Source organism: Pithys albifrons, chromosome 8 (assembly GCF_047495875.1).
Source record: "Pithys albifrons albifrons isolate INPA30051 chromosome 8, PitAlb_v1, whole genome shotgun sequence".
NCBI classification, from domain to species: Eukaryota; Metazoa; Chordata; class Aves; order Passeriformes; family Thamnophilidae; genus Pithys; species Pithys albifrons.
In genome coordinates this window covers 5,725,822-5,743,945 of record NC_092465.1, presented here as the reverse complement: position 1 = coordinate 5,743,945, position 18,124 = coordinate 5,725,822, and the positions used below count along the sequence as shown (strand labels likewise).

The 18,124-nt window shown below is 38.8% G+C and overlaps 1 protein-coding gene across 1 annotated transcript in view; it reads right to left on the bottom strand.

The window, feature by feature from the left end:
* The window catches only part of LOC139675109 (von Willebrand factor D and EGF domain-containing protein-like), a 176,902-nt gene that overhangs the window by 58,807 nt on the left and 99,971 nt on the right, over positions 1 to 18,124 (bottom strand). Inside the window, exons 14-19 of the mRNA XM_071562336.1 lie at positions 15,997 to 16,101; positions 12,567 to 12,681; positions 9,414 to 9,664; positions 7,984 to 8,203; positions 2,481 to 2,618; positions 425 to 565 (exon numbers count right to left, since the gene is read on the bottom strand). Of these exons, the coding sequence (XP_071418437.1) occupies positions 425 to 565; positions 2,481 to 2,618; positions 7,984 to 8,203; positions 9,414 to 9,664; positions 12,567 to 12,681; positions 15,997 to 16,101 (970 nt within the window). The remainder of the gene's footprint in view (positions 1 to 424; positions 566 to 2,480; positions 2,619 to 7,983; positions 8,204 to 9,413; positions 9,665 to 12,566; positions 12,682 to 15,996; positions 16,102 to 18,124) is intronic.

Below are 18,124 nucleotides of genomic sequence, written 5' to 3'. Positions count from 1 at the left end.
CAGTCAAGTTCATACATCAAGTCGATCTTCACTTATGCTCCTAACTCAGTATTAATTCAGTATCTGCTTGTTAAATACTAAATAAAACATCAGCATCACTTGGCTGTGGTAAGCTGGCATAAGCTGTCACCCTTACCATCTTGCTTCCCATTAACCAGTAAAATTTGGAGTGGTTTTCTTCTACCTCAGAAGTGATGCAATTTCTAATTAAGCCTGACCATTCTGGCTGCTGTTTCTGTAATGCCTCCCCTTCATCTAAGACTGTTTAGCAGTAATCTGCAGTCTGGTGTATTAAGAAGGTTTTCATTTTTAACTCCAATTTTCTATGTTGTATTATGAACAGCTATTTTGTATTTATTGCTGAAATGGAAAAAATGTATGATTTCTAAATACAAAAACTGCTTTCACATCTTTGTATACCTACCCTGTGTATCACTTATGTTAAAATTCTTAATTACAGGAGAATCCTTTGCCTCTAAGGATTGCAGTGGCTGCTTAACCTCAGTCCTGTTCAATTCACCTTTGCCATTGCTTAAAGGTTTTGTAAGATCAGCAGCAAGCACAGCTGTGAAAAGACATCAGGGAGACAAGGAAACAAGGTGTTAGAGCTTAGCTGTGATTGATGATAAAAAGCAACAGCAAATCAGGTAACCTGGCATAAGTTTACTCAGGAAGCCAACCATCAAGCAAATAAAGGCAAATCAGGTGAGTCAGCTGCTGACACGCAGCAAAGCTTCAACACAAATATAGGAAAAATTATTATGCCTGAGCTCACTGAACTTTGCTTATCTGGGAGACTTACTTAATATGCACAGTGATCTTTTATTGAGCTCAGGGTACTTAAAAAGCCTCAGGTCAACCAGGATTTGACAGCACTGTTACTTGGATGAGGATGCTACAGCACACACTGGGACCTGTTCCTGCTTCTCCTTGAAAGCTTCTGCCTGAAAATACATCGTGTGTTTGTTGGCTTCAGTTAGTTTAGCTGCAAACTTTCTATGTGTCAAAATATTTGTACAAAGTAAATGTGGATGTAATGAAGAAAAATGATTGGTAGAGGTGCTCAAAAATGTTATTTTCTGCATAATTCTTAAGGTAATTTCTTGAATGCATTAGGGATAAAGTCTACATGGATAGTGTTGCAAGTTAAACAACTCTTGCCCTGGGTCTCTTTAATATTCTCTGCTCTTAGTGAAGCCTGAGACTCTGACTGACTTTATATATATATTAAACAATGCAATGAGCTGTTTCTCACTTTAAGAGCTATAAAATTCCTTCAGTTTTCACTTCCTTCCTCCCAGAAGCCTTTATATTTGCTTAAGTAAGGGGAGTATGAGGAGGAATGTTAAGTCTGTGTACCAGAACCAGAAATAATGATTTCTATCCTAATTGGATGGACAAGGAAGCCCTAAGGTTTATTCCTTCTAATAAATGTGCATTTCAGAAATAGATACTTTTTTCTATAATTAGAAAATGCAAAGTAAGAAATTACTTTTTAAAATTTATCAAAAGCACATTATTTTGTGTATCCTTCCTGCACTGGTCAAGTTACTCACAGAAATATGCATTAGTGAAACAGATGCAGAATCATGCTGAAATAACCAATGTGGCCAAATAATGTGGCAAAGAAAACATTCTATACAGTCATTTGGCAATATGACTGAAGGGATATTTGGTAAATCTGGCAAAGGTAGTCCTGCTTGTGCCAGGGTCCTGTAGTTACAACTCAGTAATTTTCAATGGATATTTTTCATTTCAGTAGTCAGTATGAGAAAATGTAGTATCAGCAAAGTATCTTTTCCTTCTTGATTTTCTTTGGAAAGTACAAACAAACACAAAAGACTTCAAGTGTAGTTCTCTCCTTCTGGAAAAAAAATATTATTTTTGGAGATGACTTGTGTCTCTATGACTGAAGCACAAAGTCACTGTAGTCTCCCCAGTAAAGAGTCTGTTGCTCCAAAAGCAAATATGGAGCAGATCTAAAATTGGTCCTGTCTGTTTTCCTCACTAGTTGGGATTTGTGGAATGACTTCATGCCAAGCATCTGTGGGCTGTGTCCTCCAATGAAAGCACCTTGCAAACAGAGATGAAAGGATGGGGAGGATTGGCACAAGGACCTTCTTTCTCTTACCCTCCATCCAGCAGTCACCCAAAGCAAAATCAGTCTCAGGGGTGCTCCCCAGGTACTTGTTATTGGAAGGTAAATTTAGGACTGAAATGGTGGAGAACATCTAAAATGTCCTTGGCAAATTATTTAGCTGGCATCTAGAAAGTACTTTTTTGTATGCTGTGGGGTTCATTGTAACCAAAATGAAAAATAGCAGAGACCAATTTGCAAATATCCATTTTAATATAACATGACAATAGCCTGTTTTGTGCATTTCAAGGTCTGTACTTGAAATGAGTGGCAAAGTACTTATTAAGGATAATAGTAGTAGAATTGAACCCATCTATTAAAATAAATCATGTAAAACACTTACATTTGCAAGTTTTACCATTTCCCTCCATACCACTGGGGCAAATTCCACATGCATAAGATCCAAAGGTATTCATACAAGACACTCCAGGAAAACAGAGACTCTCTTCACATTCATTCCTGTCTTCCTGACAAGTAAGCCCTGTGGCAAAACAAAGGGGAAGTTAATAATCAGGCAAGATTCCCTGTTTATACTTCAGCTCAAATGTTGAAGCAGATGAAGGCTCACTTCTCAGCTGTAAACTCATTACAGGGCATGTCACTCTTGTTCCAGCCAAATTCCCCACTGTCTCACTTAAACCTGCTTTTATCACACTGTTTATTACTGTCGTTACTGGCACCAGAGGGGCTGAGCTTGAGACTGCTGCTGGTAGAAAAATGTGCATGTTAAATAAAAATGCACATAACTAAAATTATTATTTCCCCTTGCATTTCATATCTTTGCTGGTGCTTTTGTTGTCTTGTTTGTCATACACTAAAGAAGCCAATGAATGTCACCATTTTGGCTTTAAGATATAAAGAGCCACATACTGACTTACTGTGCTTTCCATTTCTCTATGAACCCAACATAACTAGTAGATTATTGTGAACCAGCCAGATAGAGTCTTGATGAAGGTAAACCTTACAAAATGACCAGATTTTTTTTTAATCAAGTTTTTCTATTTAAAATTAAGATCTGAAAAAACATTCTGAAAATGTCACTGAGCCAGAGTACTGATGTTGAGAAGGTGAACAACCACAGGATCTGAACCCTTTTAAAAAATCCTATGAAACAAATGATATTCAAATTCACAACTTTGGATGATTTAACAAATACCTTTAAGAGGAAGGTGACCCCACATTTAAAATGACTATCTGAACAGCAAATGATGCAAAGTAATCACATATAATGCTCTTAAAAACTCCCTCAGGCTTCAGGTGTTTATGTTGCTGTCTGCACTTGGGCAAACTTTCCTGGCTATTGCTGGTTACAGGAGATGCAGCCCTGGTGGCAGGTCATAAACTAGCCCCGATCACTTCTACTAAGGCATGTCCTTTGTCCCAGTAGGAATGCACAAGGACATTGTGACAACTTCTGGAGAGTCCAGGTACCTGCTTCAAGACATACCACAAGGTACAGAAATGTTTGTTCCATATCAATGATCCAGCTTTATCATGAAAAAGAGGTCTAAGGATTAAAGAATGGGGTTTTTTCTTCAAAAAAGAAATGTGTCACGGTGCAGTGAATTACAGGATGATATACAGAACATTGTTATTCATCTCCTACAACATAATCTCTCATTGCTTCAGCGTTTCAGACAGCTTCCACTACTCCTTTCAAATTAAAATAGCATCTCCATGTAGAAAACTCAAATTGGTGTCTTTTTATTGACTGAGCTGCCTAGAAAAAACAGTGATATCACCTTCCCATGCTAGCTATGTCTTGAGGGAAAAAAGAACAATAGCACAAAAGTCACATCCCCTTTCCTATGCCATCTAAAGCTAAATTGTTGTTGTTTCTCATGCTTCTTGCTTCTTTCATTGAAGTTGGACATCACGTAGTATTATAGGGCTTGACTGACTTTTTTCTTCCCATGTTACATTTTGTATGACTATTCATATTTTATTATTTAATTAGCACATTCGTGCCATCAGACTGCATTTCTCTGATATTGATTTCTCATGATGCATTGGGAAATTATTAGACATTACATTATGGAAAATACTGAATGAGTTACCCTCTGATTAGATTAGTAATTATTTTCTTCCTCTGAGTATCATATAAAGACTAAATATGATACCATAAAAAATGAGACTAGGAAAGAAGTTCCCGGTTTCAGGAACAACCATCACTTCTCCCTCAGTCCCTCTCCTCCCTCCTACATCCTCTGTTTTTGCTGCAAAGGGCTGCCTTTCAAATCTCAAAGATGAGAGAATTACAAAAAGCAAAGGAACACCTCAACTAACTAGATAATTTCTAAATTCAGCCCCCTGACTGATTTTTGTGATGTAAAGGTGAAACTATGCAAGCACATCTATTCACTCAGAGATGTTTGATTTTAACATGTGTCTGATCAATTTGGTCATAACCATAATCCAGAGGAGTCCAAGGGCAAATGTTTGCAAACTAAAACTCTGCTGAAGAAACAGCAGAAATGAACAGAAAACTGTCTGCACTGAGAAGTGTCAGTTGTTCTCTTTGCACGACCTCCAGTGCACTGTAACACAGGGGAGTCTCAATTCTCTGGGCGCTGCTACATTACAAATAAAAATAATAGGAAAAGAAGTTCTTCATGTTGCAAGGTTGAACCATCTGTTTGTGTGCCAGCAGTATTTCTCCATCTCTACATGGGAAACTGCCTGAGAAGATGAAGTCCTTTCATGCCTTGAGAGGAGCTGACCACCTACAGATGCAAAGAAAGATTTTTTTGACTGTGTTCTCATTAAGTTGACTCTAAAGGAAGAGAAAATCTCATTTAGGGGCTCTATGGTTATTAGAAACTATGAACAAATCCTAGGGTTTTCTTTAGTTTCCTGAGAAGTAAAATGAAATTATTCCATCTTCCTCCCCACCCACCTTTGTACTAATCACCGATATATGTTGAAAGAAAGAGTAATTTTGTGATGGAGATGGATTTCAAGGACGATTTCGGTTCAGGTGGGTGGTGTTCCTGCATTCTGTGGCCAAAGGAATAAACAACATGAATTCTTGGTACCTTGTTAACAATGTAGATGAAAAATGAATGAGCTTTGAACACTCAGAGAAAATTAAAGCAGCAGAAATTCTGGACTCAGATCTTCTAATGGCTTTTCTCCCTGCCTTATTCCTATTCCAACCTTCTACCCTTACACTGCCCGAGATGCACTGATGCCCTGAATCGCTGCTCCCCTTGCAGGGTGTTTGGGAAGCTCTCACAAGACATTTTGTTTCTACTGCCTGTTCCCTGTCATTTGTAAGGATTTGATGGTGAAGTGGTGCTGTCACTAGAGCTGTATAACATTGCCTTCTCATTTGATTATTGATGGTTTTCTGGGGAATTGAGGCATAAACACAGCATCAAAGATGAGCTTTTATTGTTGTCACAGAACCTGCCCTCAAGTAAAATCATGTTTCCCAGCTGGCTCTCAACTCTACTTGCTTATAATTTTTTACCTGCTATTAAAACTTTAAGATGTATTCTTTTTTCATTCAATCATAAATTTTTTTCTGTTGTTGCTTGTGTTTTAGCATTTTGGGAAGAACAGAGAAGAATAGCAAAACAATTGCACTTTTTTTATTTACTTGCAAAAACTAAGGGTGCAGGAAAACCTTGTGTTTCTCTGGCCCTCAAGGTGTCCTGTGCCCTTGTGTCTCCAGTCAAAAGGTCCAGTGATGTTATTAATTTATAGAATTATATTGCTTTTTAAAATTTAATCCAGCTTCTTACAGGCAATCAATACTTGTCCTCATTGTATATCTTCAGTCTTTTATCAAATACACCCCAGAATGTTCCCAAATTTCCCTGTGCTCACAGGAATATTATTTTTAGGGAGATTTAAGACATTCTGCATGTTTGATTGGTTTAGGGACTTTTATATTTTGATCAAATTTCCATTTTATAACTCTATTCTATGAGCCTAGGCTTGTGTGTTCTTACATCAGTGGAATCTCTGGTGGCATAAGGATTTTTGGCAGCAGCAGGCTTTGGCTGTTTGGTAGCATTACCTGGAGTCAGTACTGATTAGGTGTCACAGATTTTTTAGGCCATTTTTCTAGTCTTCACTTCTGAATGAATTTTATTTTTCATTTCCTATGGCATTTTATAGTAATGAAATCTGGGCTTGCAGTCCCACATGACCAAAACAAAGAAGGTTTCTCAAACTGCTGACAGGCAGAAAAAGTACCTTTCCAATTGGGTAAAATCTGTTCACTGCTTTTGTTTAAAATTGAATTTCTCCTGTATACATGCATTATAAGCAGTAATAATCATGTGCATTGGATGTTGTTTCTTGATTTTTCAAACCTGTAGCACTGACAGCACTGAACATTATGGGCCTTATGAATGTGAACAGAGAAGGGTGTTTGACAGGTTCAAGGGCTGAAATCTGAGTTCTGCTTAAGGTGATTTTTTTTCTTACTCTGTTTTTGCAATGGTTCTGATCTAAGAGATGTTCTATCAGTTTCTGTTGGCATCTTTTTCTTGTGGGAGAATAATTTGACTCTGATAAGGATGGATGATAGTTCAATGTCTATACCTTTCCCATGACTTCACGGCCACTTAGGTGAGTGGGTTTTATAATTGGCCCTTTTCAAAACCAAACCAGATTTAGAAACCCTGTTCAAGTCCTGTATGTTCAGATTTGCCTTGTATCCCTGAATAACTAAACTGAAAATGAAAAGACAAAAGCTTCCTGAAACTCCAGGAGAAGCACATTTAGGCTGCTGTGAAAATCAGTTGTGCTGGAAGTGAGGGATGTGGCGAGCCGCTGGAGTGTGGATCCCAGTTTGAGGAGGAGGAGGGCACTCTGTGAGGCCCAGCAGTGACTCAGTTAAGCCCAGTTCTAGAAGACTGTTGCACCAGAGAGTCTAAAGGCTGCTCTAATTCCAGTCTGCAGGGCACAGGGAGTCCTTGTCCCTGTGCTGCCACAGGTGTTTTTTTGCCTATGTGAATCACCCCCTGAGTGCAGGGAGGCTGTCTATAAATTGCATGATAGGTACAGAGGTTCTTTCCTCATCTGTGCTATCTATTCAACACTTCCCTTTCTCCTCATACCTCAGATCTTTACTCCATTCCTGTTTGCATTGTATGTCTTCTGTCCACCTCTTTGGCCTCACTACATTTAGTTCTCCAAATTCTGGGTGCTTTTCAGTCTGCTTTTAGGAAATAGTTGTTTGTTTTGTTGAGTGATCATGCCTCTTCCTTTCATCTCTTAAAATCACATTTTGGCCAGCTTTCCTAGTTTCATCTGGGATAGAGTTCCAAAACCAGAGCACCAGCCCTATAGAGTTTGAAGGTTTAGATCCTTTTTTATCATTGTGTCTGACAAACAAATGGGCTTGTGATTTTCTAATGTTTAAATTTAATGAAGCTTTGAGCAGGACTTAAGGACAATTTATTTTTGCATGTTTTTTGTATCTACTTCTCCCTCCTAGACCTAGAAAAATCATTTATTCCTAATTCTTTCCTCAACTTTATTAAGTCAAATCCTGTGGAGTGCAAAAGGGTCCTGGATCTTTGACTTTTCTCTCTTCCATTCAGTCTTCTCCTACTTCATCTCACAGATGGGCATATCCATGGGAAATAAGCAGGAAGCAACTGAGATCAGGGGGGTTCACAGCCTCCTTGAGTGATCATTTCAGGACCTTTCCTTACCATTAGACAGCTGCTTTTGCACATTTTCTATATGTCTAAAGCTAAGCCATGGGAGCAGAAGAGGCTTCTGTATGTAGCACATTTGACAGGTGCTTGTGGTCATGTTGCACTCACAAAATCCTGCAGCACAACATGTCTGTAGTTAAATCAGAGAGGGAAACAGTGAGGTGTTACCTCCCAAACCAGGGGGACATTTACAAAAGTAGCTCTCCGCGCTGTCCACACAGGTCCCGCTGCCACAGGGGTTGGATTTGCAGTCCTTAATGTCTTCCTGGCAAAATTCTCCATCAAATCCATTTGGACACAAGCACAGGTATTCACCAAGACCTGGAGGGTATTTGATATTAGTAACACACGTGCCACCATTGAGGCAGCTGCAGGGCTTCACTCCAACCTGAGGAAGGCAAAAGATTCTTCTGAATAACCACAGCTGGGAGATATATTGTTACCCTCTAGGAAGGGAGAGATTTGCTCTTCAAACATGTTACCCAGTATTATGAAACTTATTTATAACCAATTTCCTTTGTCTAGATGCATGTTCTTATATTCAGAATACTTATTTATTTGACTGAAAGCTCAACTTCAAAGGGATTTCTTTTTCAACATTTAGAGGCACATTCTAACTTCTTATAAGAAGAAAAAAACCCACATTATTTGCTGGAACAGCAGTTTTCACATGGTGTCTGAGGGCAGAATTTGTTCCTTATTCTTCAAAGAAGAAATGAAAACTCTTTTCTCTTTCCCTGCCTGCCCTTCTCGCTCTTTCACATTACAAATGGCTCCTGGGCAGGAACATGACTGTGGAGTTCCTTGGCTGGTCTCTCTCTTCAGGGAAGGGAGATCCATAGTTGTATTTTCCGTATGTACAAGAACTGCATTTCAACGAATTCAAAGCTCTGTATTATCTCACCTAGATAACATGGGTCTGGTTTGAAATGTTTCCATTAAAGCTGGATCTAGGCTCCAATTTCCCCTTTGCTGTATGGGCTCAGCAGATTGGTGTTTTGTGGTTTGAATGAGTAAAAATAGGAATCTTTAGGAATAAAAATCTTTTCTTCACAAAACTGTTTTTATGGCAGGAATCTGCTTCCTGCTTTATTAGCTCATCCGATCACAGGATTAATGTGAGCCCATACAATAAAGACAAAGCAATGCACAAGCTCTGCCAAGAAACTTAGTGTGGAGTAATGACATAAGAGCAAGACATCCTCTAAAAATATCATTGAGAATGAGTTATAATCTCCCTTCTATAGCTAAAACTTGGTCTTTTATGCTATATGCTTTTTTGTGCAATCCAAGTGCAGAATGTGAATTTTAAAGCAGATTAATGAACCATTAAAAGGCTCTGCAAGAGTGTTCTTTCAAACAGTAATCAATAGCACTCTCTCTGTTCCCTGTATATATAGTTTCTATGTTCTCTGAGATATTTATTCCATTAATTGATCATTATTGCTGTGCTGGGTAATATACACTTATGAGGAAATAGCTGAAACCTTGTTTTTCAAGACAGTAACAAATTATTAGCTATAATGACAATTGCACCGAAGCAATGACATGACAAACAGGTTTGTTTTGTTTTTCCTTTAAAGTGCTCATTTCCTTACCTCAATAGAGTATCTGCTCTGTGCATTGCATTCATCTGACACAGTGAATTCAAAGGTCTGCATTTCTTCTGCATCAACTTTCCAGATGAGAAGGCCAGCAGGAGAGAGCCTGGCATCCCGTGGCCCAGCCTCCAAGATGAATAGCACAGCTGACCCTTCTGGATCCACTGCTATTAGCTGGTAAACAAAATTCTCACCAATAAATGTCAGCAGCTGGCTGGAGGGGGCCTGGAACACAGGAGGCAGGTTGTCTAAACAGCAAAAATGAAACCATGATTACAGAAATTCCAGTTTCTCCCACGTAAAGATTCACAGAGTGGGTCTTTGAAGGAGTGCTCTCAAAGAAAAGGTACAGAACATACCCAGAGGCTGATGGAGGAAGTGGTTTGGGTGTTAGGGGCAGCAAATGGCTTTATCAAAAAGAACAGCTTGTTCCTCCTCTTTTTTTCATGTCCCACTCTGAATTTTTCACCCATTTTGCACTTTGATTAATTTTGATGTGCTGTTTGATATATGGGAGAAGATAATACATGACTTCTATAAACTCCCACTAATCTCAATTCTTACTAAACTTCACTTAATTATCTTTCTTATATATATATATTTAATCTATCTACAATTCTATATATCCCTCCATCCATTGAAATATGAGTAAACTAAATCTCAAAATGCTGACTGGCAAATGAATTAGGTGAGCAACTCAGGGAAAAATAAATGGTAACTCTTCCATAGAGTAGACTCTCCTGCCTTTACCCATGAGGAGTAATTAAGCCTGAACAGTTTGACTGAATTCAGTTGGACATTTCATCAGGAATAAAGGTCTTTTCAGTGCCAGAAGAGATACATCAGTGATGCTGATTTTCTCTATCCCCAGTGACAGTGCTGTGCATCATGTCACTGTTGGCACTGTTATTTCTGGTGGTGCTGTTTACATTTAGTATTTCCTTATTGAATATAAAAACCTAATTCTGCAAGGCTATTTTACAGCAGAAGACAAACAGTCTGAAGATACTTTGAACATGCATAGGTAAGGAGGACAAGGTAGAGAAAATTACTACATTTTATAATTAGAAACCAAAGAAAAGTAAGATCAGATGAGTACCCTGAGGTGACAGCAGCTCTTTGCAGTGCTGGGAGTTTCATCCCCATGTCCTAAGCCTCCTCAGTCTGAAGGCATCTTTCCTCTTTAACCAGCAGTACAAATTGACATGTATTGATATTTAAAGGAATCTTCTTACAGTATAATTTGGCCATAGTTATCTTTAACTTAAAGCACATTTCTGATACCGAGGACTAATTTCAAGTCATGCTGTAAAATTATGAACTGTATATGTGTTCTCATAAGAACTCCTTGCATTATGCTCATGGGAATTCATCATTAAGGTTTGGGGGTTTTTTGTGGTGCGTATCCTTTTATCCCACGTTGCTTCCATAGCACATCTTACATTACACAATTATTTAAATATGTGCTCTTTTATTGCTGCTGGGGCATGAGAGCTCTCTAAAATGCTTGTCCAGCAGATTGTCCTGGCATAAATGTTGAAAGCTTCCATCTATTCATTTACCTTTTATTTCCCAAACACTAGAATCATGGAGCCCATAAAATTTGTGCCCAAAGTAATCAATGAAATATTGATGCTGGATATGCATTTACAGATAAACACAAAGGTGTTACTGGATGGATGGTAACGAGAAGTGGTAGGCACATAATAACATAAAATCAGATGTTCTGAATGGAGTTTGTAAAGGAGTGTTTCTAATTCTACAGAGATCTCCTTTCAATCTAGTGAATATATATATATGTATATATATATACACACTCCCTGTAGTTGCAGAACTTTTAAAAAGGTTTTCACATTTCTAAATTTTTAAATTTCCAAATCTGAAATTTTTAGGACATAAACTAGACAAGCATGATTTTAAATAGAGAAAATTCAAAGTGGCTGCCCTGGAAGAGGAATTAAAAGGGTTTGAAACAATTTTTTCCCTTCCCACTGTGTTGTTGCTTCCAAATTTTACTTCAGACAACTGCTGATTTCTTGCATTGCTGAAAAGTCTTGGGTCCTTTCTGAACCTTCTCAAGGGCCTTTCTGTCACCTCTCAGCAGTGTGTCTGCTCACTGTCCTCCTCAGCAATGTCCCCCAAGCTGGAGCTGTGAACTCCAGCCATTCTGATATAGCTCTTGCTGTTTCTGCTGCCAGACCTTGCCCTCTCCTGGAACCTCTGGCCCTGAGAATCCTCAGCTACTCCCCAGGGACAAGAGCAATCTTCCTCTCCTTCCAGAAGGATCCTGCTGACCTGGTCACCCTAAAGGAACATAAAACTGCAAACAAACACAACAAACTGGTCCTGTCACTCACATACTTTTCTGGAATTTGCTTGTGCTTACAGAACCTGAAAAAAGCAGAGAAACTCTCTCTAGAACCAACACATGGATCTACATAAAAGTAGTAATATCATCTTTATATTGACTAGATGCAAATGTGCTCATGTAAGAAGGAGCTGGGCTGTGAGGATAATGCTGCTGGAGGCTCAGATTATCTGTAAAACCTGTGCAAGCAGTGGTTGTTGTTTACACTGGGCATGTAGCCACAAAAAAACTATGATTAAGTCTTCAGCCTTCAGGAGATGCTTCAAAAGGCAGCCTTCTCCATGACCCCTGCCTCGAGGGGCTGCAGAATGAGCCTTTAGGTTCCCTGGCAGGGAAGGTAATGAGTGGCTGATCCCATCACTCAGACTCCCCGCCAAGCCAAGGTCTCTTGTGTGGCATTTCTTACAATTTGCCTCAGGAAAAGGAAGTAATTCTTCTAGGTACCAAAAATACACACTAGTGTTTTAAAGACAGTATTTTCCCCAAATAGTTCCCTTAAAGATTTGTACTGGCAAGATTATGGCAGAGATACTTAGGGCTCATCACCTTTAGCTGACAGACTTGGGCACTGCATGGAGCAATGATGCATAAAATTTCATTTTCATGTCTTATTTTGATCTATTAATTTGAGATTTGTTAGGTTTCAGACAGAACAAGAGGCATGTCCAGACGCAGAGTTCATAAGGTGGCGTCTGCATTTCTGGTGCACCCAATTAATCCCACTGCAAATCATGCAATTCCCAGGTAAGTGTTTCTAAATCTTAGGGGGAAAAAAGTCTTACTTTCATTAACAGACCAGGTAAACTTAGAAATATCAGGTTCACAGAGAAGACAAGGACTGGTAGGGCTTGACTCTCCTTCACCATAGCAAAGTCCATCTATATTGCAAGTATTTTCCTGGGGGGAAAAAAAAAAAGAAATTAAAATGGGTGGAATGGGTGGGAGGCAGAGACAATGAAAAATAGAAATAAGAAAGATAAGAAATTAGCAAGTAATAATTTCTGGAGACAAACAGAAATTCAGTTGTCTCTTGAAACATAAAATACCAGCAATTTAATTTAAATGTTGGTGCTTTCTAGTGACAGGGAAAAAAACAAGCCTGAAAGTTTTCTACTTTCAGATTGAGATCCTTGTAGCTTTGAATGTTTTTAGCTTAGGTAACATGTAGGGTTGCTTTGTCATAGATGAATGCAACAGAATGTGACTCTTTTCCCATTTCCACATTCATGTAGTGTATGTGATCATTATTCCCAGCTGTGACTGGTAATATCATGAGTATGAGGTATCACTCAAAGGTGAGCTCCACAAGACTCACAAAAATGAGACTAGATAAAAACTCCACTTGAATGGAATCCTGTCCTGGTGAGTTATTTCTGGAGGTTCTTCATAAACATATGAAAAATCAATGCTATAAAAGCAGAATAAAGAAGTGCATTAGAGTTTAGGTTCCCATGAGATAGTTGTAAATAAGAGCTAAACACATTGATAGTGCCAAGGTCAGGGAGAACATCCCAAAAGAAGTTCATGAACTGTGGACAGAGTAGTCTGTGAGGGTAACTTGGTTCTATCCTAGTTAGGGTACCCACCAGGGTCTGGGTACCCACTTGGGGTGAAAACACTTGCAGCATCTGAGTAGTGAACACAAGGATTCAATTAACAGATCTATTTAAATATCTACACCACAGGAAGTTCCTATGGTAGAGTTGTGCCTTTTGCTTGTAGCCTATAGATGGCAGATGGAACTTTATTTGACCTTTCAGACTCCCAGTAAAACACGGTGTGTTTCTGGGCACAGGGGGATGTCCCTACTACAGTGGGACAGCAGAAGGGAGAAGCTACCAGGAGCAAAGACACTTTTTCTTTTCCTTCCTTTTAATACACATTCTTTTCTGAGAGTGATATGTGTCCTGTCACCAGCCTTGTGTTTTCTATTACCACATTAGCATCTCAAACTTATTTTGCAAACTTTATTAGTCAATATTTTAAATAATACCTCTTTAAGAGTAACAGGTAAGGTAGAGAAACAAATGACTTTCATAATTGCCCCTACATGATAGAACATGACACATCTCCAACATTAAAACCTGGATGTTAATTAGATTTTATTGCATTGTTGTTTTCAAAGCCTTGATGCTCTGATGAAAAAAAAAAGATGCTTTTTTTTTTCCTGATGTGATAATGTGGTACAGAATGGGCTCCATAAAAGAAGAACACAGAATGTGAAATGGCCTGATATAAAATGTCGCCTAATTGAAACACCTTTTCTGAAACCAATTTAGGTATTGCAGAGTATGTTAAAGGAGGGGTAATTAGAATGTGGTCTGCTGCAATTGGAAGCCTAGTTCAAATAGTCCCTTGAAGCATTTTAGGATAGAAATTACTATAATCCCTAGAGAACATCAGTATATTGAGAGACCACATATATGTTTCTGAGTTTCAAAAATGTACGAATAAGGAAAGCCTTTGACAAAAAACCCTCACCCTATCTTTAATTGAAATGATTCTGACACAATTATTTTAATCTGAAGTTTGAAATGGTTTTGTCCTGGTTTGGGCTGCATTGGGTTTGTGTGGCAAGGCTTTGGTAGCAGAGGGGCTCCAGAGGTGACGTCTGAGAGAAGCTGCTGCAAGTGGAACTTGGAGAAGGTTTGCTGGCAGGACTTGTGACCCCACGAGGGACCCACTCTGGAACAGTTCCTGGAGAACTGCAGCCCTTGGGAAGGACTCACTTTAGAGAAGTTGGTGAACTGTCTCCTGTGGAAGGGACCCTGAGCAGGGAAAGACTGTTAGGAGTGTAACCCCTGAGGGGGAAGGAGCAGCAGAGAGAAGGTGTGATGAACTGACTGCAGCCCCCACTCCTCATCTCCCTGCATCCCTGTGCTGCAGGAGGGAGAGAAAATTGGGAGTGAAGATGAGATTAGAAGAAGGTAGGGGTGAGGGGAATGTGTTTTAAGATTTGCTTTTATTTTTCATTATCTTACTCTGGCTTGATTGGTGATAAATTAATTTCTCCAAGGCCAGTATGTTCTGCCCATGACAGCAACTGCTGAGTGATCTCTCCCTGCCCTTATCTCTCCCCACAAACCTTCCATTTTCTCTTCCCAGCCCAGCTGAGGGGAGCAGTGACAGAATGGCTTTGGTGGGCACCTGACATGCAGTCAAGGTCAAACTACCCCATGGGCCTATAAAGTAATTTGTATTCACTGATTTACTTGAAAAAAAGTGAACTCTTTTATTATTTTGGTATGTGCTTGCAATCAGTGCAGGTTTTAAAACTATTATCCCATTAGTACTAATGAGAACAGTGAGGCAAATGAGATAAGATGTAGCTGATTAATCTTCGTTTTATCAAAACACAGACTGGTGGTCTCCTATTAATTCATACTTGCCTCAGGGTAGGAAAGTAGGATCATCATATTCAAATATCCCACCTAATACCTTCCCAAAGTTTCTTTTGAAGCCCCACTTAATAACAGATAATTTGCTTAATGCAGGTCTCTAGAAAATAGAGCAGGGAAGCTCTTTTTAAGGGATGAGAGGGGGTTGCACCAATAAGTCCACAGGAAAAGAAAGGGTTATAGTGCTCTGCAGGCACTTTCTAACATGTTGGCAGTTTAAAACGTAGCTTGAGACTTTCGATTGCAGTTTTGAAACCGTCAAAATTCTATATGCTTGTACTTAAAAGTGTTTAATGTAAGCAAGAATGCTTTATGTTCTCTCAAGGGTGTTCTCATATGACAAAAACTGTATAGCATGCATCTTTGTATACCTCTTGCTAAGGCAGAAAATGGGTATAGAAATGATATACCTTACAGCTACAGTGCCCTCACCAAACAGCCTGGGTGAGGGAAAATAGCAGAAACACTTCAAAAGTGAAGTTAAGCCTTTCAGGGGAGGCTCCTCACTCTTATTTACTTCCACTAACAGCTGCAAAGTATAAATATTGTCAACAATAGTCTTTCTGGAAGTGTCTGTGTAAGAGTGGCCCATCGTAAAGGAAGCTCTTCCAGGTATACATACCCCACGTAAATATGAAAGAGAAATAGAATATCACAGACATGAGATGGTGAAAAAGTGTTAGGCTGAGCAGCTGACCTAGGAAATACATTTTCCTCTTCTAGAGCAGTTATTACACACAGTACATCAAAGGGAAGGAGAGGGCTAAGGAAGAGATGAACGATCCGTATTAAACCTTTATGATCTTTAAATTACCTTTAATTTACAAAGTCCGGTTGGGTGGAATTGGCAGACCTGGCAGACCGCGTCGAACAGGGTCAGCACTCTGGAATTGCTGTACTGGAAGCCATCATTAGTGATCTAAATGATACAAAAATCATCTTTATAAGTAATAATGTTCCATATGGAGACTGTCTGCTCATTTTGGACCATATACTGTTGCCCCCCTGAACTGGACACTTGCCAGCAAGATAAATTAAACCACTTGTGAGTGGCTCTGCTGCAAGCTAACAAATTGCCTAATGCTCCAAACTGGAAACTCTTCATTAATAACCAAAAGATCTTTTGGCTCAGCTGGCATTCAGCTTTCCTGATCTCTCTTAGGTGTTATCCTGAGGGTTTTTTCAATATCCCAGTGGATGCTGTACTCAACTATGACAAGGAGGACTTTTGTGAAACAAAACTAAGATTTTTGGCTGAAACGCAGGACACTTTCTTACTAATGAAAAATCAGTAAGCAAACTTGGGATTAAAAAAAAAAAGAAAGTGTATTATATGAGTTATTCTAAATTAACCTTAAAAATGTTCTGTGTTGGACAATATGAGAAAGCAACAGTCTCATTTCCATAGGAAGGTGCATTAGAACAACCACCTCCCGTCCCAGCTCACAATTTCTGTACATTTAGGTATTTCAGAAAGCCTAGAGCATGGCAATGTTTATGTAAGAAATTTATATAGGACAATACAAAAGAGTTAAGTAAATTTATATTTTAACTTTTTCACAATAATAATGAAAAGACAATACCAGACAAGTGTGGAAAGGGTTAGCTTTTGGGAAAGCATTGTAGCACCTCTTGAGAGGTGAGTACCTTAAAGAGCACCCCAAAAACTCTGTGGAAAGCCCTGCCTTAGACCCTGATGAACACCAACTGGAAAGCAAAGCCCTTTTGTCAGGTATTTTTCAGGTTTTGTCTTCTCACAGTCAAGACAAAGCTGCTGTTTAGTAGCTCTAACAAGGCCTTTGCTTTGGATCCATCAGGTACCCCCATGTCTTCTTGCTATGAAAACAATCCCCCAGCCCTCCTCTGTGTCCTCTGGGACCCCAAAGCTGAAACATCCTCAGTCCCTTTGCAAGGGACTTCTACAAATCAAGGCTGTAAAGTTTCTTGACCAATCAAAAACTCTTTCACTTTACAGAGAGAATGTATGTTAAACTGAACAAAGATAGATGGAAGTATAGAGAGTAAAAATGACAATAAGTTTCATGAAAAGCACCAATTATCAAAAGTTCACCAAGAATTATCTGAAAGCTCACAAAAGATAGTACAGCAGTTTTTTTCACAATATCACAGAGATGGTTGTCAGCTCAAAATGCACTGTGAGCTGAGTGTTTGTGTCTGCAGAAACAGGGATAGAAACAGGCAGTATGCATCAATATTCAAAATTTAAAATTCTGGAGGGGAAACAACTTATTTTAACTAATATAAATTGGCCCAAAATTTCAGGAAAATTCATTGTTCCAGTAAAATTCATCGGCATAGCTTTAAGGAAAAAATAATTGAGATATTCAAACTATTGACATATTAGACTATAGTGTGTTGTACTAAGGTAAAAAGCTTTTTAAAAGCAGTAAAGAACTTCTAAGAATTATTACAACAGGTAGCCCTGCTCTAGACCTGCTATCCACTGAAAGACAGTGGCAGCAAGGCTTCCCCTAAGAATGTATTATTCCCAATGCAATTTACATCTCATTTATTTTCATTCTTCTACTAGAGTGTCCAATGTTGTCTCAATACCAGTGGACTAATAATGAGGGAAGAAATGGATAGGCAGGAAAAAGCATAAAAAGCTATAAAATTGCACTGATTGTTCTATCTCAAGTGAGCATTGTGAGTGTGAGTGAAATGTAACCCTTGCAATTTGATTATTTTTTAATCTGTATTTTTTTCTATATTCTATTATAAACATCCATTTTTGGTGTCTTTTTAGAATTGGGTTGGTTTATAGCTATTTTAGTAGCTTTTCCATTAGTCACCTTAGTGATGTGGAACAAATACTTCAATGAGATCCAAGCAGAGCAAACCTTTCTTTAAATTTGGTTGGCCCTTAATAGGTAAAAACCTGCTTAGAATTGGGCTTTGCTTCCTTGAGCATACATATCACC